The following is a 24,308-nucleotide window of genomic DNA, read 5'->3' on the forward strand; positions in this document are numbered from 1 at the left end:
AAACTAATAATAAACTCCGCGGCGCGCGTTGTGAACTCATGGTACATCCGTTCAAGATAAAGTGGTTTTTACATTTAGGCAAAGTGTTTGTCGTGACCGTGTTGCGGATTGATTGTGGATATTGTTTTGTGTTCTTAGGGTAGACTGACTTTTAAAAGTAGGGTTGCAGTAGTAGCTGTGTGCAGTGTTAATAACAGTGTGATCATACTATAGAAGTGGTGTAACATTTGTTGTCTTTTTTTTTTTTTTTTTTTTTTTATGGCATTAAGGCATGAGTCCTCTTCGCTGACCTCGTTTTAAATAGACAAAAAGATATAAGTGCAATAACATTTTTCGTTTTATCATTGCTTCCTCAGTTGATAGAAATAAATGAATATGCCCCTTTTTTTTTTTTTTTTTTTTTTTGTTGACACCAAAAGCCCCTGCTCTGTCGCAAAGCCAGGGAGCGTCACGGCCCTCTTTGCTTTCAGATCAGTGGCGTTCAATAGAAGAGTGTGTGATATTACATTTTTTTAAAAACTGTGATCAATATTCAACTTTACTAGCTGCCTGCTCGGAAAGAATCATGCACAAGTTGACTCAGATTGGAGGAGGGGCAGCTTTATTTTGTCTTTTTTTTTTTTTTTTTTTCCTAAAGGGGCTTCATGGTATTCTGCTTAAACTCGGTTCTCCGACTCGGGTTTGTAGCTGGTAGACATGTTCATTTGCATGTGTATATGTATATGATCCTCTTCCTCCTTGAATGAAACATTTTCTCAAGAATATTTAGACCTGCTGTCAGTGGTGTATGCGGATAAAAGGAATTATCAAATGCCTTATAATATATTTGTTATCAATGTTAAGCATTAAGGGGCCCAGCGTGTCCCTCCCTTTTCAGCGTGTAGCCGAACGCTTGTACAGTTCAGAAATTCATGAGATTTATATCTACTGTATATCCTATGTGTTCTCAGAATTAACCTGGAGGTCATGTGATTGTGGTTTTTAGAGTAACATTCCCCTTAAAAAGTGCCGTTTGTTTCACCAGCAGATGATTTGGGGGGAAGAAAAAAAAAAATGTATTCGTAAGAACGACTGGGGTGGGGGGGGGGGGGATTGAACCACTCTCAAAACACACCTCGATGTTTATCGCTAAACTTGTTGAAGCGAATGACACTTTGTGCAGGTGAACTAAGGCAGCGACCCCTCCGACGGAGCACCTTATCCTCTCGCTCTTCCTGCGAGGAGTAGCCTCCCGCTAAAGCTCGATCACTCTAAAGCAGAGCCATATCAGAAAGTAGTCCCGATAGGAGCCCCTTGAATGTGCTATTAGGTTTAGCCTACCGTAGGAAGGATGTAATACTGCATGTTCTGTGACGTTCCGTTGCCGTGTTTGTCCCCCTCGCTGGTTTTCGGGGTTTTTTTTGGTTGTTGTTTGTTTTTTTACCTTCTCTGTTCGCCCGCCCTCACCGTAGATGTTGCCCCTCATTGTGCTATTAACAATCCTACCGCGACTGGACCGAGGCGGGCCGCTGAGGCAGCCTGAGTGCGTTGCAGATTTAAAAAGGAAGGCGATAGAGGCGGGGGGCTGCCTGTTCTATCTCCAGTGGTTTACCCGGGGGAAATATCCAGATCCAGAGTCGAGCGGCTCGATGGGGCCGTATGAGTTTCAATCAAATGGTTTTACCAGTGCACCTTCACTTAGATTAAGAGGGGGGGGCGAGAAAGAAGAAGAAGAAGAAAAAGAAAGAAAAAAAAAAAAAAAAGTTGGCTTGTCCATCCAACATTCCAAAGGTACCCCGACCCATTGGTGTGAGACGTCTCTTGTGTTGCTGGTGAATGGAGTTGGCCTGTGTGTCGATGACAGGGTTTCCTATTTAGCCTAACGCTGATTACCTCATTTACAAATCTGCAAATCTGCTACTCTACTGTGTGTGAAGGAGTCGACGCCGTCACCAGCAGCACAGGCTCCAGGCCTGTGATCGCGACAGGACCAACGAGCTTACTCCATCCATTTTAGCCCGTTTTTTCCGACCCGAGCCCGCATCGGAATATCGGCCGACGGGGCCTTCGTTTGAATTCACCGAGGCCGGGCGCGTCCTGGGAGATTCCTTTCAGCGGTTCCGACACCACAGTCTCCACCCTGTTCCCGGGTTTTCAGCATCAGGATTTTAACCTTAAAGAAAAACAAAAAAATGGAAAAAAAAAAAATCCAGCGGCTTGACGTTCACCCTGACCTTCTTTCGCCACGTCCCAGCTAAATCCGTTCAAACTCATGTTCTGCACGATATTACAACAGCGGGGTGGAAAAAGTCCTAATGTCACGGTCATTTTGTTTCATTGTAATTACAATTTTTTTTTTTTTCTTTCGAAATTATTTCTTTTCCGCTTCTGAAAATCTGCCTTGGATGGCAAACGCGGCACTTCCATGGTTCAGTGACGTCCAGCTGAAACCTTAAAGCGTGCGTGCGTGTGTGTGCGTGTGTGTGCGTGCGTGCGTGCGTGCGTGCGTGCGTGCGTGTGTGTGTGATTGATTATGTTGGCATCACTCGCTGTTTTCAGTAGCATTTCTCCTACCTCCATGTTTTGCAGCCTTGAGTAATGTCCTTCTCCACCAGTTTTTTGAACATTAAACCTCCTCACATTACAGGAATACAGTTTTATCATAAGCAATGGTAGTTCTACATTAGCGAGGCGTGCTCGGCTGTGCTGTATGTGTATGTGTCTACTTGAGGTGAAAATTTATTTATGAGAAGCATTTATACAACAACGGAAAAAAACAAAACAAACAAAAAAAAAACCACTGGAATGTGAAGCCAGAATATGTTATGATGCAGATAATGATGATCGTCTCTCCCCTTTAACATTCATCGATGCATGGCCAAAAAAACAAAAACGAATAACCACACTTGGACTTTTCTTTAATGACCTGATTTGTTTCGTTTCCCCTACCTCTCGTACTTATATATTTCTCTGTTTAGCCCTTTTCCGGTTTACAGCTTCATGATTTTCAGGGTTGGTCATCACCCTATAAAAGCTGGACTTGCTACGACAGGTTAGGAGTAAAACTCGTGCTGGCTTTTGTCATTCCGTACGAGGGAGACTCTTGGGGCCCTCCGAGCCAAATCAAATCTGTCAAGCCCCCCTGCCCCCCCCCCAAACCAAATTCTGCTTCATAGGCATCTATCTCTACACTGCCCCTGACCCCCCCACCCCAACTCTTTACACCTGGTTTTATGAAGAGGGGAACAGGACAAGGTGAAAGGTTTGAGGTTTTCTCACCCCCACCCCAATGCCTTCACTAGGACAGGACCTGCCCCACACCCACTATCTCACCCGAACCTCAAGCCATTCATTTCTTTCTTTTTTTTTCGACAATGCAATCCTGAAAGCACTTTGCCTTGTTATTCCTTTGTGTGAACATGTGAATGATGATTTGTTACAAAAATTTAAAAAAAATAGTTAAATATGTATAAGATCATTCACTGTTTTGGAAAAACCTGCATCTGTCTTTCTGACGTTAAAAGAAAAAAGAATTTAGTGACATTAAAACCTTAATCTATTTTATAAAATGTTTGCTGCAGCCAATTGGTCTTGTCATTCAGTATTGTGGCTTAGGGTCGTTTGTGTTCAATAAAGTGCTATTGCTAAATATTTACTGTGTTGTTATTTCTTCAACAGTCCAACACATCCTGCGTTTTCCCATTGGATGTTAGGGTCACCCTGGATGTTCCATGATAAATTCTTCATTCTAGTCTATAATCATTCTGCATCATCCAATGTTGGATTCAAAGGCCCAATTTTACAATGTGATATTTATGCCTTGGGAGAATTAAGTTCTATTTAAGTTAGTCTCTTAGCTGCTTACATTTGAAACATGGTATATACAAATAAGTATTTATTATTATTTATTTTAAATGTTTTTACACCTAAAAATTGAGTACCGTGACAATGGGATTACAAATCAGCTAAAATTGAAATAGGACAATATAGGGAAGAATATATATAAACATTGTCATAAGACACCACCAATAATGCACTACAAAATAAAGCAAGGCAAACTGAGAAAAAGACCTTAATTGGGATCTTTAGAACTCATGCAGAATCTTTGGTGCATGTTGTTTTTTTAACGTTAAAAAATTGGTTATTGTGGTACTGATTAACATAACTTTACTTGAGCTCATCCTCTTTGGTTTGGATTAGTGTGGGTATTCTGGAAATGCTGGAATCTGCAGTTGGAGATAGTGACTCATGTTGTTTTAAGTGTTACTCCACATCCACACTGTTCCACCCATTCCTTTTCCCTGCACTTCTCCTCTGAATCTTCATTGTCTTCTTTGCTTTGACGCACACATTCAAAAACGTACGTGTTCTTATTTAGAAGGAAAAAACCCTTCTATCTCAGACCCTTGTCGGATCGGGGGAGAAAATCTGGCTCAAGTACTTTGAGATCCGGTCCTATCTCCAGGAAAAGGACCATCTGCAGTACATGCGAGATGTGACTTCAAATCAATGTCATCAAGAACGACACGGGTTAAATTCCAATTTAAATCGTCAGACTCTATTGTGGATACCAGTCAAGGCGTCCAAATAGGTATGTGTGCATAGACATTTACGAATATTGTAACAGTGTAAAATAGAGTACAGTGAAGGCTGTACTCTCCAACATGTTGTCCATGTCTCACGTTAAAGCACAAACCCAAGCGTGTGGGCGGGTCCCTCTTTGGAGCCACAAGAGGGCGCTGTATTTGACAAAAAGATCCCATTTAAGAAAATGCATCTTTTCATCCAACTAAACAATACATGAATGAATCACAACACTTTCTTCGATTATTTCGTATTTTTTCCCGGTGAGCTATTTGAGGTCATTTTTTTTTTTAGGGAATTATTTTCCCAGCTGCGTAGACTGCTATTATTTCCAATTCAGAAAAGATTGGTAAATCAATTCTCATTGAGTTTACAGGATTTTAGGATTTTAGGATCGACACAATCTTAGGATTCTGAATCAAAACATTTTTTTTATTGGAAAACAATGACATTCAGCATATCCACTTAATAAAACGTTGAAAAAAAGGTTGATTTACAGTGACAGATTTTGTATAGAAACAAAGCACATTTGAACAACTTGAAGACATTTCTTATTTCTACTTTGAGAGGCTTGAAATACAATTCCATTTCAATTGGAAACGTTTTGGTGAAATAAAAACAACTTTTTTTTTTACGGCTTTCATCGTACATAGTGGGGAAAATAGGGATTTTGTTTTTCTGTGGGGAAAAAAACAAAACCAGGCGAAACCAGTTGCGTCTACCCCCTGCTGCCAAGAGACAGGGCAATAGGGGCAGAGATCCAGATCCATCCGGTAGATAGAATCTGACAAAGGGGCATGGCGACGCCCATCACGCTGCCGTGCAAATGTCTTCCACTGGCACACGGGGCAAACAGGGCAGTGGATGCCGCCACCCCGTGAGTCGAATGAGCCTCGGTGCCCGGTGGCATCCTTGACCCGTCTCTGTGTAGGCTTGGGAGACGGCGTCGCTCAACCGATGAGAAAGCCGCTGGTTCCGACAGAGGTTATCCCGTAGTTACCCCGGAGAGAAACACACGCACCAAAGCTTTTCACCTATCACCAGCGGGGTACATCAGAGCGCGACATTCCTGGACCCTCATGGGAAGCACTGCACTGAAGAGAGATTTTTTTTTTGAGGGAAACTGTGCAGGTTCAGGTAGGTTCTGTTTGTACATCTGGGGGGGGGGTGTCTGGGGGACGTTTTGAACGTGCAACACTTAAGTTCCTGCATTATCCCGAATTTTTATACACTCATTTGTGCCTTTTTTGCGTCAATTAATGGTGGAAATATTGTTATATATAAAAAAAAAAAAGTCCTCTGCTTCTTTCGTGTTTTTATTGGGGAGGGAAATGTACAAATATTGAGGGGGACGTATCCCCTCCAACATCAGAAATAATGTACCATCAAGCTTTCGCCAATGGTCTGCTCGCTTTCTCTATCTTGTCTCATTTAAGCACAACGATAAGCAAAGTACGACTACTTTCTTAAAATTCTTTCCTTTTTACTTTCTAAACTTTAGGATGTAGGGTTCACCCCAGGGAGGAGTTATTGACCCGCGACAGGGTTTCTGGAAGAGCGCCTCCAAAATGTCTGGAAAAGGCTCCGCTCCGGCCGGCAGGTGGATTCAACACCACGAGAGCCACAAGAACCCAGAGTCGTTTTGCCAGGTACAGCAAGACGTCTTGCCCTTCCATCTCAATCCGGTTCATGTCGACGCATTTAGGAAAGGATTTGACTCATTCTCTATGCTGTCTGCAACAAACTAAACTCTTAACATTATAAAGTTGGAGTGGTCTTCATCTATCATGGCTTATTCATTTCTCTGCTCATCACAGAACCAACTATAACTGCAGAGCGGGCCATCCAATGGAGCGAGCGGCTGTAAAACAACGTCTGGCCACCATGCCAGGTTGACCAGCTCACGCCGGAGAGTGCCGTCCATAGGAGGCAGTGGACTCGAGCAAATGGGACGAAACCAGTCCCAGAGAAAATCTAAGAGTTTCTGCATATAGTGGACACTCCAGGCGTTGGTGAGTTTACATCTCACAGAATATGTTTGACTCAATCGATTATTGTTTGTGTCTTTGACCAGCCTTTGCATCTTTTCCTGTACCGAGATTTCTCCATGTTGCATCCGGAGTCTTCTGGGAGATGAACTGAGAACTGGAGCCCCGTCTTCTCGGCGAAGATAATTTGCATGTCCAGGAAGGAGGGGAAGGCTGACCTCGCCGACATAGACTTGCTCTCAGCAGGTATTCACATTTAAAAAATCATTTTTTGCTTCTTTGTATCCCTGGCACTGAGACTTTTGCACTTCACAATCATGTTTTTGCAAGTTGGAGCTTTCTAGAGCTATCTGGTGGCCACTTGATCAGGCCCATCGTAGTTTTGAAAGGACCTCTATGGATCCACTGGCAAAAAATGTCCAAAAGCTACCATGCATAAAGTTCTGAAGCAAGTTGGTTACTAATATGTTCACTGTTGCATTGAAGGACATTTGACGGATATTTTAATTTTACAGACAAACAGCGTTACAGGTGCTCCCAACTGCGTTTTACAGCAGCAGTCCCCAGCAGCCTGGAGGATCACAAGGCCTTCATTGACGTCCAGCCTTTGAGTTGAGACAATCTTTTTAATATCCTGCTCCGAAGTAGAATTTGTTTTGTCGTCAATTTGGCATATATACAGGGGTGTAGCCTAGTCTGTTGTAGTATACTGTGATACGGGAGGGTTTGAGCAGCTCGGGCGGCGGTTGAAACGCAGACAAAGGGCGTCACAGTGAATTTTATGAATGAATGTCAAAGAAGGAGACGTCTTCCCTGCAAAACTTGTTGTATTGCAGTTGTACTCGACCCGGTGTTTCGAATTCTGAAAATAGAAAAAAAAAAACATAATTTACTACTTAACATCCGTCTTATTGATTGGAGTATATCAAATAGAATTTCCAATTCATTTTAGCATATAGCACATTGTCACATGGTTGTGGTGTCATATGATATTTCGCTGTTGCATTGTTTTTCCACTTTGGGTAGCTCTCTTTTCACCATACATGTTTACATCAAGCCATTCATTTCTTAATTTTTTCCCGACAATGCATTACTGAAAGCACTTTGCCTTGTTATGCCTTTGTGTGAACGTGTGAATGATGGTTTGTTACAAAAAAAAAAAGTTACGATCATTCACTGTTTTGGAAAAACCCGCATCTGTCTTTCCAATGTAAAAACAATAAATGATTTTAGTGACTGTGGGAGTCTCTGCCCACAGTTATGGGTTTATGGAGGGAGACGGAGCCTTTCTGGCCGTGGGTTGCCGACATGGCGAGAGTTTTTATTTCCAACCTCTAACAAAAAAGACTCCTGGCCAAAGGACAAATAATAGACAATACTGAGTTTGAGCGCAGGGTGAATGAAGACGCTTCACTCTGACGCCTGGTCGGCTGACGATCCCCTCTGCGAGACAGAGACAAACATTAAGAAAGCTCCCTGGGCGGCCGCGGGAAAGGGGGCCGTGCCGTCGCCCGCAGCCGCGGCTTGACCACACCCCTTGCTCCGCCCCAGTGACATTAAAACCGTAATCTATTTTGTAAAATGTTTGCTGCAGCCAATGGGTCTTGTCATTCAGCATTGTGGCTTAGGGTCGTTTGTGTTCAATAAAGTGCTATTGCTAAATATTTACTGCGTTGTTATTTCTTCAACAGTCCAACACATCCTGCGTTTTCCCATTGGATGTTAGGGTCACCCTGGATGTTCCATGATAAATTCTTCATTCTAGTCTATAATCATTCTGCATCACCCAATGTTAGAGTCATAGGCCCAGCTTTTACAATGGGACAGATAAACCTCTTGAATCTTGAGATCTTGAATCTTGACATTTATTCCCGAGGAGAAGTAAAAGTTCTATTTTTAGTTCGTTTCTGAGCGGCTTACATTTGAAACGTGGTATCTACAGATAAATATTGAATTCATCATTATTCATTTGAATGTTTTTGCACCTAAAAATGGAGTACGACACGATGGGATTGCAAATCAACGAGAGAAAAACAAAAAATTGAAATGGGACAGTATGGTAAAACACACACACACACACACACACACACACACTGTCATAACAAACTTCAACAACAATGCATAACTAAATAAAACAAGGCAAACTGAGAACAACTGAACAGGATGCAGGGTGAGTCACAGCGCCGTCCCTGCCCACACGCCACCACCATCCCCCCCGCCCGCCCGGCAGGTGGCGCTCAAACGCCTATCCGTTGGACGTCGGCCTGCCTTTAAAGAAGGGGGCGAAGAAGACGTGGACCGTAGCCTGGGACGTGGCTAGCAAAGCTAGGTACAACAAGGCGCCCGGGAGCGCAGAGGAGCCGTCGCCGAGGCCGCCTGCTCTGTGAGTTTGACGAACGCTCTCAACGCCGTGCGGCGAGACGACGTCCCGAAAGCGGCGGCCATGTGTGGCGCCAGGCCCGACAGTTAGCAGCCAGGGGAAGTCGCCCAGCCTGCTAGCTGGCTAATGATAGCGCGCTAGTGCTAGCACGCTATGGTCAGCCGTGGGGATGGAGAGCAACAGTGTCCTGGAAGCGAGCATGGAGCTGTAATTACGAGCAAATGGGCCCCTTTCTCTTTTTGTCTGGGCGTGTGTCGCATGCAGCGCCGCGTGTTATCTAAAGCGGTGGTTACTGCTCGAGGGGGAAAATGGTGTTTCGAACAAACCCAGACTGGTGTGTGCGGCTCCCATTGAAAGTGGGTCAGGCAGCAGTCAGCTGGGACGTCAAGGCTGCAGCTCATCCGAACACATTTAACACCCTTTTTTTGTTTCGGTTGGAATCACACCGGCACCCAACGGTCGACGACGTTGCTTCGACATCTTTTGAGCCATGGTGTTTTAAAACGGCGACGTTTATTTGGTTTTATTTTGGATTCGTTGTGTCACGACTCTTAAGGACCTCCCCACCGATTGAATCCGATGGATGAGTCCATTTAAATATGGATGGGCGGATAAAAATAAACCGAGACATGTCAGAAATGGCTGATGTTCACCCCCAAAACCGTGATTTGAGCGATGCCGCTGTCAGCCTTTTATTTATTTGTTCCTGCTCATCCTCTTGATAAGAAGGGCGATGATTCTCCCGACTGGAAATGAATCGCAGGCTTGTTTTATTTCTGTAGCATCAGTTGGCATCAGTAAATGTATTCAGGACAGTGATTAATTTCAATCTTTTTTTTTTTTTCTTCTTCTCTCTCTCTACAGTTTTTCTGCACATTTTGATCATGATTATCATGTGTTTGATCAAATAGGCTGCAATCCGTTGCACATATGACCTGTCGGCAACTGGTCAACAACTGAATGGAAGAACTGAGGCCCATTTGCGAGTGAGGTATCACCAAATCATTTTTCTCTGCTACCAAGAAGCTCACATGAACTCTTCATAAAATTGTATTTTGCTGCCAAGCTGTTTGCCTAACTTGGTCCCGCCATGTGCTCGCTCCCCAGGAGGTTGCAAGTGCCAGTGATGTACCATGGGCTATGACATCACCAGGTTCCAAGGGGAGGTGGATGAAGACCTTCTGTGCCCCATATGCAGTGGAGTGCTGGAGGAGCCAGTGCAGGCACGTCCGTCACTCAGAAATCACACCTTTTTGTTTCAGACAGACAGACACACACACACACACACACACACACACACACACCTTAGAGAATTGACAACTTTCAGACTCTCCGTTCATTTTAGGCTGGACGAGTGCCAGAAGAGTGTCTCTGGCTCCGTCTTGTGAGATGGAACTCTCACTATTACTTATTTTGGTGGAAGCAAAATGTAAATCAGTCACATTCATTAGGGATCATGCCAAATTCCTTGTATCTATTATTTTTTTCAGTTGTTTTATTCTCAGTAATTATTTTCAGTTTGCGAGTTAAAGATTCACTCACATTTTCTCGTTCACTCTCTCTCTTGCTCGCCCACTCTCTGAACAGAAACACTAGCAGTTGCACTTTGTTGTGCTTGTTGCTGTTTGAGCTGCATGCGTGACTCGCAGCTCACGGCTCTTTTTGTTCGTGCTGGGACACAGTTACCGAGTCGCGGACGAATGGCTAATTTGAAAAATTTGTTCGCTACGAAAGACTCATTTGCCCATCGTCTTGCGTCATCCATTCTCGAACCGTGCTGCTTTGGCCCCACCCCTCCCCCACAGGCCCCGCACTGCGAGCATGCTTTCTGCAACGCCTGCATCACGCAGTGGTTTGCCCAGCAGCAGATCTGCCCGGTGGACCGCACGGTGGTGACACTCGCCCACCTCCGGCCAGTGCCGCGCATCATGCGCAACATGCTGTCCAAGCTGCAGATCAGCTGCGACAACGCCGGCTTCGGCTGCACCGCCACGCTTCGCCTGGACCAGCTCCAGTCCCACCTGAAGGACTGTGAGCACAACCCCAAGAGGCCTGTCAACTGCGAGGAGGGCTGCGGGTGAGTGACGTCCTTAATTCTCCAAATGGAACAGCGGCAGCGTCTGAGTGGATTGTGTAGAGTGCTGAGTAATACGCAGGGTTCCGCTAGAGCGGAACATTGTACAACTTGATTCTCAAGCTTTGAAAACCTGTAAAAATGTGCTCGCATGATGGTGATGAATCACGTAATCAGTTTATTCGATGAAGTACTTTGTCGTGGTGAGGGTTGGCGTGTTTCTCCACTGACAATCATGAACAAGCAGTCTGAAAAGATGAAATAAAAATACAGAGTGAGTGTGTGTGTGTGATAAAGAAAACTGAATATAGAAATGACACATTCATCATGATATTATTATTATTATACAGAATTCTCATGATTTGAACAATGGTTTACTTTCTTTGGATTGTTATCATTATTAGGGTTCCATCCTGTTAGGATTTTTATTATTTTCCTTGGCACTTTTTGGGTTAAAAGTGTCACCTGCTGCAACTACGGACACTGTCGAGGTGTCGTTAGAACTGGGACATCGCAGGCGATGTCGAATGGCGTTGTGTGTGGTGCTTAAGTGTAGAGTCCATCGCTCTGTAGTAGTTCAACGTTACAAACTAGGCGTGTATGTGTGTTTATATGTACCGTCTTACCTGGTATATGATTGCGGGGCTGTTCGATTGATATTTTATCCCTTTGGTCTTTTTGTAAATGAAGACATTGTATTCCAATCTGACCTTGTGTTTAGATGCGGGACTGTGGTCCTCCTTACTTTGTGGGATTGGCAGAAGTCGTAAGATACAAAATTGGCGAGTCCATGATGAGTTTCATGTTTTCGGAAAGGGTCGGAAAAATAGTCCCCTGAAAATTGTCAGCTTCCGTCACTGTGACTCCAGCTCTATTTCCACAGACAACACAAAGAGTTTTAACAATGACGAGGTTTGGCTTAATGGCAAAAATAGACTGTTGTTTTAAAGAAACTATGTATATGCAGCTTCCTAAAGAAAAAATATAACTCCTAGCTAACACGACTAAAATGGACCCCGTGTATTGCTGCCTGCAGCTGCGGGCTGGATCCCCTATTGATATTGTTCAAAAACTATTTGGAACAGAAGAACGGCAGAACCTACGATCACGCTTCACATCTTGTTTGAACCGGTATGTTACAAAGATCTCGTGGCTGAAGTTTCATTCAAATTGATCATTAAGGTATGGAACAGAAATTTGTGAAAAACCGACCAAATTTGATCGGTCCAATGCATTTCACGCCAAATTATGTCAAACCCGTCTCGAAGTATCTGGAACACAGCAATGTCCTAATTTACGAAGACGATTAAGCTGTTGCTTGAACTGGTATGTCACAAGCATCTCGTGGTTTAAATGTCATCCAAATATGGAGAAGATATTAATGAACCGAACAATTTTGACTCCAAATACTCAGCTGGTCGGGTTTCACTGACTCGCCACCATTCGTAAACAAAATGAACAAGATGAGATTTAAAGTAAGGTGCTTTATGACGTCATCATATGATTTACTATATATGTACAGATTCAGAATGTCTATTCACCATGTCTACCACAACATTTGTCATATTTCATGGAGAGTATTGAAAATGTAATCTGAGGAATAAAGTCACCACTAAAATTACTTAAGTTCGACTGCCTTCATAAACATCCCTAAATACGTCACTTCAAACATGTGACATGAATAGCCAATTGTACAGCAGAAGCGCCGGTGCTACCTCCACCCAACAGCACGCGGTGGGGATGAGGCCCCCCAGAGCTGAGGCGGCGGGTGTTCCTAAAACGGCAATTTGAATTCCCAACCCGAGCCTGATGCGGCCCTCCATCCATCATGCCATTGAACAGAATTCCCCTCCCCTTCCGGCAGGCTGGAGATGCCCAAAGATGAAATGCCGAACCACAACTGCATCAAGCACCTACGCACGGTGGTGCAGCAGCAGCAAAGCAAGATCTCGGATTTGGAGAAAACGGTGGCGGAGCACAAGCATCAGCTGGGGGAGCAGGTGAGGAAAATTCTAATGTTTTGTCTCTGAAATGACTACAAATACATATAGTGGTTAAAAAAAACAAAACATACACACGTAAAAACAATCTTTTCGTCTTTATACCTGATTGTAAAACTCAGTCCCCTCTTTCCTAGAAACGGGACTTCCAGCGGCTGAAAGCCTACATGCGAGCGATCCGAAACGCCAATCCCAATCTGCAGAACCTCGAGGAGAGCATCGAGTACAACGAGATCCTAGAGTGAGTTTCCCGCCGTCTTCACCTACAAGACTGGAACTAGAAGATGAAGTTTAAGATCGGCCGTCACTTCATTTCTCGTTTGGTGAACACACAAAGTGGGTTAGCTTCAGAAGACGTTGGTTTTAGTTGAGGGTGAAACAGTGAATCCAGTCATCAGGATTTACTTCAGATTAAGGTTAATTCAAGAGCAGTAATCCGCTGAGGAATAATCGCGAATCCATTAAAAAGGGCCCTAGACTATTTTGAGAATTGTTTGAAGTAGTTCAAGACGTAATGATTCTAAACCAATAATTTAAATGAATGATGATTGAAAATCAATCATTGGGTAATGATGGTGATCCTTCGATGGTTTAATCGATGATCAAAAACTGAATTGGGCTCGGTGATTGGACAAATATATCGGCAACGGCCATGGGCTGAGTCCGTTGGCGGTTGATATATATTATGATTTTTATTATTATTTTTTATTATTATTATTGGCCTATTTTTGTCCTTTTGTTTTGTTAATTGATAATGAACTCTAAAGTTCCTCTAAACATGGACCACGCCCGGTGCTTTTCTCCCCGTACAGAGAAATCCACAAAAACAAGAATGCATCACCGTAAACCCTGTTTCCCGGTCACTTTGGAACGGGTTTACTCTCTTCCATTCGCGTGTGCGCACATGCGCGCGCACACACACACACACACACACACACACGCACGCGTTACCGGGGCGTGGGGGCCAGTCCTTGTGAGCCGCAGTCGTTGCCGGGATAATTGCACGATTTGATCCATTTTATTTTTATTTGCTATCCTCTAAGTGATTGTTTAAACCAACCTGGACCCATTGGCAAGGGCGGCAAATGACTGCTTTTGCGTCCTGCTTGCCAGTTGCTGCCGGTTTAAAACCAAAATAATCCCATATAGGATTGCATAGGGAGACAGGTGCATGGAGCAGCGCATTGGGGCGCCCACGATCCACATCGATCTGCAGGGCTGTCTCCCTATTGCTGGGATTTTTTTTAATTATTATTTTTTGTCTTGGAGTTTTCCAGGTGAGAGGTATCTGGAAGGAGAAAATTGCAGTACACACAGACATGGTTGAGGTCTTGTTAGAGACGGAACTCTTGTCGTTCCATTTTGATCAATATCGATATACTTTTGGAGCAGAATTGAGTGAAAAACTGTCTTCATTTTACTGGAAGTAGAAGAACGTTGAGACAATTTGATTAGTTTCAGGAGCTGGCCCGCTTTGTGACATCATCATCCAAAGTTATAAGTCCAAGCTTCCTCTCTCTGACCTCACTTGCGGCCACTTGCAACACGCAGATGGACAACTCGAGCCGATGCTGCGTTGAAAGGAAACTCGGAAAACTGTAACCCCTGCTGCGTTTTACAAATTCCCGCAAAAATTTGCTGGGATTGTTTTTAATCTTCTTGACGTTTTTTGGGCTGAAAGTATCTGAAACATGACAATCGCTGAGCCCACAGATATGGTTGAGGTCTCGTTATACATATGTAGCAGGAATTAGTGAAAAACTGTTGCGAATTAAGTGGAAGATGAAGAATTTCGGCATACCTTGATTCGTTTGTGAAGCGCTTCGTGACATCGTGAACCAACGCTCATTGGCATTCGGAGGGTTGCGCTGTATAGGCTGCGTAACGATTGCTCCACGAGGCGAGCAACCAGGAGACGACCGAGGGGGCCCCAGGCAACCGATGCGGCGTTCAATGTAAGCTCGGAAAGTCGTACCACGTTTCAGAGAACCCGGTAAACTGTAATACGTACCTAACATGACTAAACAGGACCCGGTGTCTGGTTGCCTGCAGCTCTATTTATTAGTATTATTATTTTATTATATTTTTATTCCAGATGAAAGAACGGAAAGCCGTGTTTTAGGCTGCTGGCCTAAAGGTTAAAGCCACATCAAGATGGCTGTATTGTTTTATAAACCATAATTCGGCATCTTTTCCTTACTGGTGTGATCAGCTGGTTGTTTCTAGAGACGGTTTAGCTGCGACTGTGATACAGTGGTTTGATTCTACCAACAAAATGTGCTGATTCTGAGTTGCTTTGGACAGAAGTGTCTGATAAATAACCTCATGCTATGGACATTGCTAATGACCCCCCCCCCCACCCCCCCCCCGACCCCTGCAGGTGGGTGAACTCCATGCAGCCGGCGCGAGTAACACGCTGGGGCGGCATGATCTCCACGCCGGACGCTGTGCTGCAGGCGGTCATCAAGCGCTCGCTGATCGACAGCGGCTGCCCGTTGTCCATCGTCAACGACCTGATCGAGAACGCGCACGAGCGCAGCTGGCCGCAGGGCCTGGCCACGCTGGAGACCCGGCAGATGAACCGCCGCTACTACGAGAACTACGTGGCCAAGCGCATCCCCGGCAAGCAGGCGGTGGTGGTGATGGCGTGCGAGAACCAGCACATGGGCGAGGACATGATCCTGGAGCCGGGCCTGGTCATGATCTTTGCGCACGGCGTCGAGGAGATCTTATAACCATGGTGACGGTCGAGAGACAAGGGGGGATTTGGGGGGGGGGGGCTGTATTTCTATTTTCCTTTATTCAGTTTTTGTTTTTTTTTTCAAACGACTATTGTCTGATAAGAGGTTCGTCCACACGCTCGATACCTATGCCTTAAAGAAGGAAATGAACCTGGCAACCCGGGGACTCGATCTCACCGCTGATATCAGAGGAAAAATTGAGGAGAATTAATGTTTACAAGGGTTATAACTTGATACGTACGTGCTTTAACACATTGATTGTTATGCTTCTGCATCATCCGAATAGTAACACGCTTCTCCGTACGCCCCATTTACTGTCCTCACTTGTATAAACAGCTGTAAATAGAAATATTATATTGAATTACGAAAATATTAACCTCTTAATGTAATTAGAATGTGTTTTTTTTTTTTTTTTGTTTGTTTTCTTTTCCTCTTTACCCAGCTTGTTACTGTTTCAAGGGAAGTTGACTTTTTCTTTTTTTTTTTTTTTTTTTTTTCCTTGCGCTAGTTTTTAGTTCCTTGTGTATATTTTATGAGACCTTGTGCTTCACACTTGTGTGCCATTTTGTTCTATTTATTGTGTTGCCTTTTAACATAAACATGCTTGAAAGTAATATCATATGTTGTATGTACATTTGCCTCCTGAGTGCATTCGAGGTTTCTTTTTTGTAAAAGGAAAAACGAGATTTAGTTTTCGTCATGGCCTCAGTTGTATAGTCTGTATGCCAGGTCGCAGTGAAGTGTCGGGACCGAAGTCTGATTGGGCATAAGACATTGTAATACATGATTTCACCAAATCATAGCAGCTGCATGTTCGGTGATTCTCATGTTGTTGATGATGATGATGTAATTACATGCATTATTTTAATTTCACGCATAAATATCTGCTCACTTTTTATTTTATTATTTTTTTTTTTTTCCATTTTATTTTATTTTTTGCAAAAACCAACAACTTGGACCTTGTTGGTGTCCAGTCTAAACTCTCTGAAGGACTTTACGGCGTCATGAGGTGCACGCGGATCTAACAAGACGAAGGAAACGGAGGAATTTGGACATTTGAGTCCTCTATTTTTTCTGTTTGTTTTATGTTTTTGTGTCTCTCCCGTGCTGTGTTGTTAATGTACAGATGAAAAGAAATAAAATATTGAACTTGATTCCGAAGGAGTCATTTGCCTGTATGAACATGTTTTTGTTTTGGTTTTTTTAAACTAGGATCATGTGTAGTGCCTTGTTTACACCACATCATGTCACTCGTGATCCAGTAAGAACTTCCATGGGACTACGTTACAGAGAACTAATAAACACAACGCCCTGTACATTTTATTTATTGAGCACTTAAAACTTTTAGGAATATTTTTATTTTATTTTTACCAGGGTGGTCACATTGAGATTGAATCTTTTTCAAGAGGGCCCTGGCCAAGAAAAGCAACACACAAAATAAACACATGTAGATATTAAGACAGCGAGATGCCCACAGCCCACCCACAGGTCACCAATTCTGTGTGGCCAATACAAGAAATAGATTAAAAATACAAGATTCAAGATTCAAGACAGGATATAAGGAACAAACTAAAAATCCAAAACCTGCACAGATAAGCAATGGGTGTATGAAAGAGGTAATTATAACACTTATTGTAAGTAGGAAAACATGGAAATAATCCAAGTGCGACCAGCAAGAGGAATGTTGTGTGTGTACAGACTGGGATCTGCTCTTTCAGAGTCAGTTCTATTGTGAAGCCTAAACCCTGTGGAATGTGACCTGCTGGTCCAATGGTTTTGTCACTACATGTCACTGTGAGTTTTGTTTTATTTACCTTGGTGATCTGAGTCAGATAAAAGTGATAAAGGGGAATTATAAAACACTATTTTTTTTGCAGTACTGTATGTATTATATTGTAATATGTTGTTTTCCACCCTGGAACACACAGTAGGCCAGTACGTACATGTTTTACTTTAAATATATAAAGCATATGTATGCAAACCTGCACAATTTCATATTTTTAACGGTGTGGATTGTTGATACAAAAGTTTATTGTTTATTTCTTTAGGTTTATAGTATATTGCCCTTTTACCTTTTGAGTATTTTTTTAGGTTGATATATATTGCCTATCTATCTATCTATCTATCTATCTATCTATCTGTGTGTGTGTGTATGTGTATGTGTGAGTGTGAGGGCCGGGGTCAAAGTGCGTGCGTGCGTGCGTGCGTGCGTGCGTGGGGGGCGAGGCGGCGCGTCAAGCCGAGTAGAGACGCACTGATCTGGGCGTGGGAGCCAGTCACTCCGCCTGGAACCACACACTCCGCACCGCGCTCGGATTCCACTCGGACCCCGCCGCCTGCGTTTCGGGTCCGCCGGCGACGCAGCGAAGAGGAGTCGTCCGCCCGCTCCGCCTGCCGCCCACGGGGAAACGGATCCGCCGGCGAAAGGTAAACGACGGTGGAGAAATAGAAAGTTTCAGCGCGACCCGGAGACAGAAACGGGACTTGTCAGCTGGGGTGAGTGGATCAAAACTTTTGCATTGGTCCCGGTGGCTCTTCATCTGATCCGCACTGATCCTGTGAACGCCGCCTATAAATAAGCGATCGGAGCGTCTTCCCCGTGCGGTGCCCGCGCGGTGCCCGTGTGCCCCGCTGCATTTCTGCCCCGGTCCCTCCGAGGTGTGGAGGAGGGGGGGGCGTCTTGGATGTCGGTGTGGAGAACCCGTCACTGGTCCCCTGCTATTTCGGGACACCTCCGCCGTTCATCCGTCGCGCCACAAGTTGGGAGTGAACGAGCGTTTTGGGTCCGAGTCGCGCGGCTTTGATTTGTGGGAGTTTTGCGAACAGAGTTGCGGGTCCGCTGCGTGGGCCTCGCCCGTCGCGTTCCACTTGATTGAATGATATGGATGGGGATCTGTCGTTCGGAAGGGGCCGTTTCCCTTCGCTCTCACGATCAAAACCATCCGAGTCGTAGGTAAACAGCTGGTGGAGGAGCTGCTGCTCCACCGGCAGGTGGAGGCTTTGCAGGTCTCTGCTGTTGTCTCCGTTTTGTCTCGCTGCAACAGAGCTTTTAGATTCAGATCAATAATTCGGGGGGGGGGGGGGGGGGGGTTAATTGCCCCATTGTTAATGTTCAGATCAGAGGCCAGGGGCTGCGTATGAACTAGAATCCCAGAACCCATTTGCTGCTCATTCCTCCGAGTGACTCATGTGCAGTCACTCAGTCAAGCCTCCATTCTTCCCTCACAAGAGTTGACTTATTATCTACTATAATTATCTGCAAAGCCGCACAAGATATAATGTTCTGTATTCCCTGTGTTCCCTGACACATAACATCCCAGTGAATATGTCGCAAATTGCAATACAATAATATACATACACACTTTTTTATTTATGTGAACATTCACGCACATTTGGATGCATAATTAAGATAATTATACATTTGGTCTATTAGTAGACACCAGCCTTGCACTGCAAGTGCATGCTTTAGTGCCAGGCAATTTAAAGACTTAGATTATGTACAACTGTTTTCTGTGTGGATTATTGAAAACAAGCCTTTCAGTTTGTCTTGTTTTTTTCATTTCGTTTTGGCCAGAGATGCCTAGATACTCGTGTAAAAAGCGAATCACCGGGTTTCCCCAACAGCCTGGGTGGGTTTAAAACAGCACAGCTGCCTCCGCACAGAAAAAAAAAACATGTTACATAAGTCACATTCAAGTCAGAACACAGAGTGATGGGCAGAGCTCTGAAGCCAAGCAGCAGAGAAAGCCTCGCCCACATTTCCTTTTTTTTCTCTCTTCTTCCAGGACTGTTATTCATAGTTTGGTTTTAACATTTTTTTTTTTTTTTTTTTAAGTCAAATCAGGCCTATGATTCATATTTATACTTGTTGGATTTCATCACCTAAGTACCACTCTCTCAGTTTCAAGCTCAAAAGACTCAAAGACAGGCCCATGCGGAAACAAGGAGGATGTGTCAGAAGAGTATACCGGGGCAAATGGTGCAAGAAACAGTGGCAGCCAAAAGCTTTTACTCTGTGGCGCAGTTTGGCCTAATCAAATGTTTTGATCAGGACCAACTGAAACGGCATTTCTCAGTCATGGTTTGGAATAGTCTCAGAACTCCCCTTGTCCTGGTATTATTAAAAACAACAAAACAACAACCCCGATTTCCAGAAGGAAGACCCAGAGCTCATCTAGGTCTAAGTGGAGGCTTAAATTGCACCTGGCCAGGGGAAAGTTTTATTTTTTGGATAAACGGGTGTGGCCTCCAGGCTGACATTAACTGTATAGAAAATTGGTTATGGACCAGCACCGACACCACACAGAAGGAGCTGACTAGTCATTCATTAACCTCGGTCTAGGACTCACAACGTAGTCTAGGACTTATTCATCTTAAAGTAAACAATGGTTTTTTTTTGTGTTTTTTTTTTTTTTTTTTTAAATTCTGGATTAGTTTTGTCCTGATTTAACCCACGTCAAGTGCGAGACTATACCTGCCACGCCGAGGCCAGGTTTGGAAACTTCCAAACCCGCGCCCGGGAAGTGACCTTTCGAGCAGACGTCCAGTTCATAATGAGGGAGCGCTCCCCGCTCCGCGCACCGAGGCACGGCTGCGTCTGCGTGCAGAATGCGATTGGGAGCGCGGCCCGTGGTTTATGAGGAGACCCGGCGTGGGAGGCGGAGGAGCCGGGCTCCCTCCCACGACCCGTTCGTCACCCAAGGAGGGAAACACTTTCCATAGCAACCACCACGCGTGGCCTTCCCCTGCCCTCGCCTCCCCGAGCGTAATCCGTGCCGAATTCAGCGTAGGGGTGTTTTTTTTTTTTTTTTTTTTTTTTTTTTTTTTTTTATATTTCCCCCCCGCGGGTGACGATGACGTGAATCATTTGTCAAAGAAAAAACCGAAATAAGCGTAACCCGTGTTTTTTTTTGTTTTTTTGTTTTTTGGTGCGTGTTTTTGGTTTTTTTTTTTCCCCCGACCGCGCGCCGCGTCGTGCGTTCCCGGGCGGCGCACTTCCTCGACGCGGGCGTGGGCGTCGTGACAGCTTGCGCGAACATCTGCCCACGCGTGAAAAAAACAAACCAAAACCCCGAAAAGGTTGTCCCCCCCAAACCACGACTTGAAAGTCATTTATCTCCTTCTAGAAAAGGGTGTTGGGTCGCTTGAACGCGAGCTGTCGACGTGGACGTGTGATGTCAGGTTTGAAAACTGAAAGTCATGTTGAAATGAAATCGGACGGTTTATGTATATGTATGGGACAAATAACCTCTTGAATCTTGAATCTTGATCCTTATTCCAAATCACCCACTGATTCACAATTAGCATTTTTTGTTTTTATTTTATTTATTTTTTGTTCTCCCGAAGTGATTGTCCAAACAGCCGACTGCCTCCCACAGGTTCCTTCTGCAGGTTGATTTTAATTGCAATCCGTCGTTTTTCGTGTAAACAACCCGCATTTGGGGGTTTTAAGCCATCTTTCAAACTATAACTTTGTGTCCTTCCCTATGTGTTGTTAGTACTTTCTCTGTTTTTCTTGTCATGTGACCCACCGGGTCAGTCTGGAAAGGGAACCCCGCCATTTCCTGGTTTTTATTCCCTTTCTCGCTGCGGGTGGTGGGAGTTTTGCCAGGGCCATCTGCGGGCTGAGGGGGTGAAGGGGTCGCTGTCAAACGGCGCTCGGCCTGTGAAGCCCTCGGAGGCTTTGTCTGTGTCTGTGATAAGGAGTCATCTAAACAACCTGACTCGACCCTTTTCAAACAGGAATCTGAGCGGAGGCGCACGACAGCCCCACCCGCAACCCGGGACGACGATAAAACCCGCGGTTCCTCCTCCAGCCGCATGCCCACAGGCAGGCGGTCACACGCTTTAATAAAACCCACAGGTTATATCTCTCTCCGACGCGTCCTGTTGATGTTTTGAACTCCCCGCGCGTTTGAGAGAGGCGTGCATGGATCCGGCCGTTTACACTCACTCCCTCGTTCACGCTCGTTTCAACCGGCGCTGATTTTCACTCTGCATGCGAATGCAGAGCATGCAAATAATTATCCCATCAGGAAGCGGAGAATCAGATTACGCCTTATCCCCTTGTAGCAGGCCGCAATGATGCAGTGGAGCCATGAGGGAAAAGCGATGTGCTGCCGGTGTTGTGTTTCCCAAGCGGCAGAGGAAAAAGGGAAATAATAGCATGGGACATTCATTGAGATATTCAATCCCCGGCGCGTGTGCAGGATTTGTTGTTTTGTAGGTATCACACGTTCAGAAAGTGAAGAACTACTGTCAAGGAGGCTAATTAAGTTCCAGGATCTTTATTTTTCCAGAGAGGTTGAGGTGATTAAGTGGAGGGGGAGGGGGGCGACAAAAAAAAGCCAACCTCCTCTGTGTCCCACAGAAGTGTCACTCTGCCGTCCCCCACTCCCACTCGGCCCATAAACACCAGTGCTAGGCAACGCTGCAGAGCCTCAGAGTGAATGAAGCGGGGACGGCCTGACCCTTCCAGAGCCCGACAGAGTGCACGTTGAGTCTCACGTCACATGGAGAGAGTGGGTGCTGTTTTCCTGTGTGTGTGTGTGTGTGTGTGTGTGTGTGTGGGTGGACAGTATATATATATATACTGTATAAATATGTGTGTGTGTGGGTGTATGTGTGTGTGTGTTTGTGTTTGTGTGTGTATATATGTATAAAATATTTGTGAGTTATACATTATATTCTTCCAAAAACATTTCCATATTCCATAGTCTTCTTGGCACAATGCATTGTTTCACTTTAATTCTGTACTATTCCTATTGATAACCCTCGCTACGACTTCTTAAAAAAAAAAAAAATCTGGGTATTAACAGTTAAAAAAGAAAAGGCTAATTTGGGTTAATGGCTAAAGGCCAAAGTACAGCAAAAAATAGTTTGAGTGCAAAGATTCCCCAGGGACGGAGTGTCTGGGGTGTCTTTATCGTTTCCGACATCAGACCCAGTTTCACAACGTCTCCGTCCTGGTCGGAGGTGTAAATCTACATTGAAGAGTTGACGAGAAGTCGTGTGTCACCGTTCATAATGTCACTGTTATGAGGCTAGAAGGCCATCCCAGGAGGATTCTAAGGGGCCGGTCCCACGTCGGCCCTGCTTGTTCTGCAAAAACAACAATCACCCGCGGTTGTGAGCCACGGTTCTGGTTCCGGGTTACCGGTATCAGCACGGGAGGAAAGCTGCTATTGTGTTCTGCTCACGGCCCCGTGCGCTTCACGCCGCCCCCTCTCTCCTCTCCTCTCTTACTCCATCTCTCTCTCGCTCTCTCTCTCTCTCTCTCACTCCTTCCTCTCATCTGTCGGCAGGCGGGAAGCCGGTGCAGAAGCAGCCGCCATGTCCGCCCCCACAGACCCAGAGGTGAAGGAACTGAACCCTGTCGACTTCATCCAGCTGCAGCAGTACATCGACTGTGAGTGCGTGGCTGGCTGACGGGCTCCTTCCACTTCACACACACACACACACACACACACTCTCAAACTCTGGCTTCCTTATATAGATATATGCATCGCTAACGTAGAATCACTACACCTACACGTTGCCTTGTACTGCCAAGTTTTGGTTTTGGCGTATGGGGTTTTTTCAAGATGATCTTTACTGTTTCATGGTTATATTCAGGTTTGATTTTATATTCATACTCTTATTCATATTCTGCTTCATTAATATTATTATTATTTCTTTTTGAAATTTTTCATGATTATACAGGAATGTATTTCATTTTTGGATCTGACTTTATTTTTCAGGTCTTTTTTTCTATAGTCTTAAACATTTGTCTGGGGTTTGTTTTTTCTGTTATTTTTAGGTTATATCTGTTGTTTATCATTAGGTTAAGTATATATTGGACGATATTTTAGATTTTTTTTTATTGTATCTATCTATCTATCTATCTATCTATCTATCTATCTATCTATCGACCCATCTTCACCCATCTTTTTAGCTAAAAGATATATAAAGATGATAGTCAATGCTATATGTGTGTGTGCATCCGTTGTGACGCTCCAAAGTGTGTGTGTGTGTGTGTGTGTGTGTGTGTGTGTGTGTGTGTGTGTGTGTGTGTGTGTGTGTGTGTGTGTGTGTGTGTGTGTGTGTCCGTCCAGACTGCAGCCTGAAGGTGAAAGATGTGCTGCGGGAATTCGACGCAGATGGCCGCCTGGCACAGCACCGACATGGGGAGGTGAGGACACACCGCGTCCTGCTTTCCGCCTCCTCCATCACAGCCATCCCCTCTTCCCCCTGCCCCCCTGCCATGCGTCCTGAAAAAAGCCGAGCAGCGGCCAAGTGGAGTCCATTACAGATCGCAGTGGGGATAGTGGGTTAGGGAAATGGGTGTGTGATTGTGATCGTTGCTATTTGCATGGAGCGTTATTGATGAACTGGGTGAAGCTGCCCTGAGAGGAAAGTCTTCAAAGTGTTTCCAAACGGGGTGGCTTCTTGCTGACACGGCATGGCGTCCTGCGCCAGCCGCCCCTGTGCAGACTAAGCTCAAAGCTCAATGAGACGCTGTGGATCAGAAGAGGGCAGCGCTAACGACTTTGTGCCGAAACTAATCACATTGATTGGCTATGG

The 24,308-nt window shown here is 44.8% G+C and overlaps 2 protein-coding genes across 6 annotated transcripts in view; both read left to right on the forward strand.

Annotated features, from left to right (window-relative positions):
• Nucleotides 1–8,837: 8,837 nt before the first annotated feature.
• Nucleotides 8,838–15,740, forward strand: rnf41 (ring finger protein 41; the record flags this gene model as incomplete). Of its 2 annotated transcripts, none has more annotated exons than XM_080015449.1 (7): nucleotides 8,838–8,934; nucleotides 9,796–9,922; nucleotides 10,039–10,154; nucleotides 10,737–11,008; nucleotides 12,870–13,005; nucleotides 13,143–13,246; nucleotides 15,386–15,740. In XM_080015449.1, the coding sequence occupies exons 3-7, from the start codon at nucleotides 10,065–10,067 to the stop codon at nucleotides 15,738–15,740; spliced, it is 957 nt and encodes a 318-aa protein (XP_079871575.1). In that variant the 5' UTR covers nucleotides 8,838–8,934; nucleotides 9,796–9,922; nucleotides 10,039–10,064. The 2 variants fall into 2 exon arrangements, with proteins under 2 accessions (XP_079871575.1, XP_079871576.1); XM_080015450.1 differs by having other exon boundaries at nucleotides 8,870–8,934; nucleotides 9,843–9,922.
• Nucleotides 15,741–18,043: 2,303 nt separating this feature from the next.
• The window catches only part of dgkaa (diacylglycerol kinase, alpha a), a 22,912-nt gene continuing 16,647 nt past the window's right edge, over nucleotides 18,044–24,308 (forward strand). For 3 of the 4 annotated variants that reach the window (XM_080014854.1, XM_080014857.1, XM_080014856.1), the window contains exons 1-3: nucleotides 18,044–18,173; nucleotides 23,051–23,154; nucleotides 23,840–23,916. In XM_080014854.1, the coding sequence (XP_079870980.1) occupies nucleotides 23,079–23,154; nucleotides 23,840–23,916 (153 nt within the window). In that variant the 5' untranslated portion in view covers nucleotides 18,044–18,173; nucleotides 23,051–23,078. Of the gene's footprint in view, nucleotides 18,243–23,050; nucleotides 23,155–23,839; nucleotides 23,917–24,308 lie in introns of all 4 variants that reach the window. The other variant, XM_080014855.1, reaches the window with a different exon arrangement.

Source organism: Zeus faber, assembly GCF_960531495.2.
Source record: "Zeus faber genome assembly, chromosome: 15".
Lineage (NCBI taxonomy): Eukaryota > Metazoa > Chordata > Actinopteri > Zeiformes > Zeidae > Zeus > Zeus faber.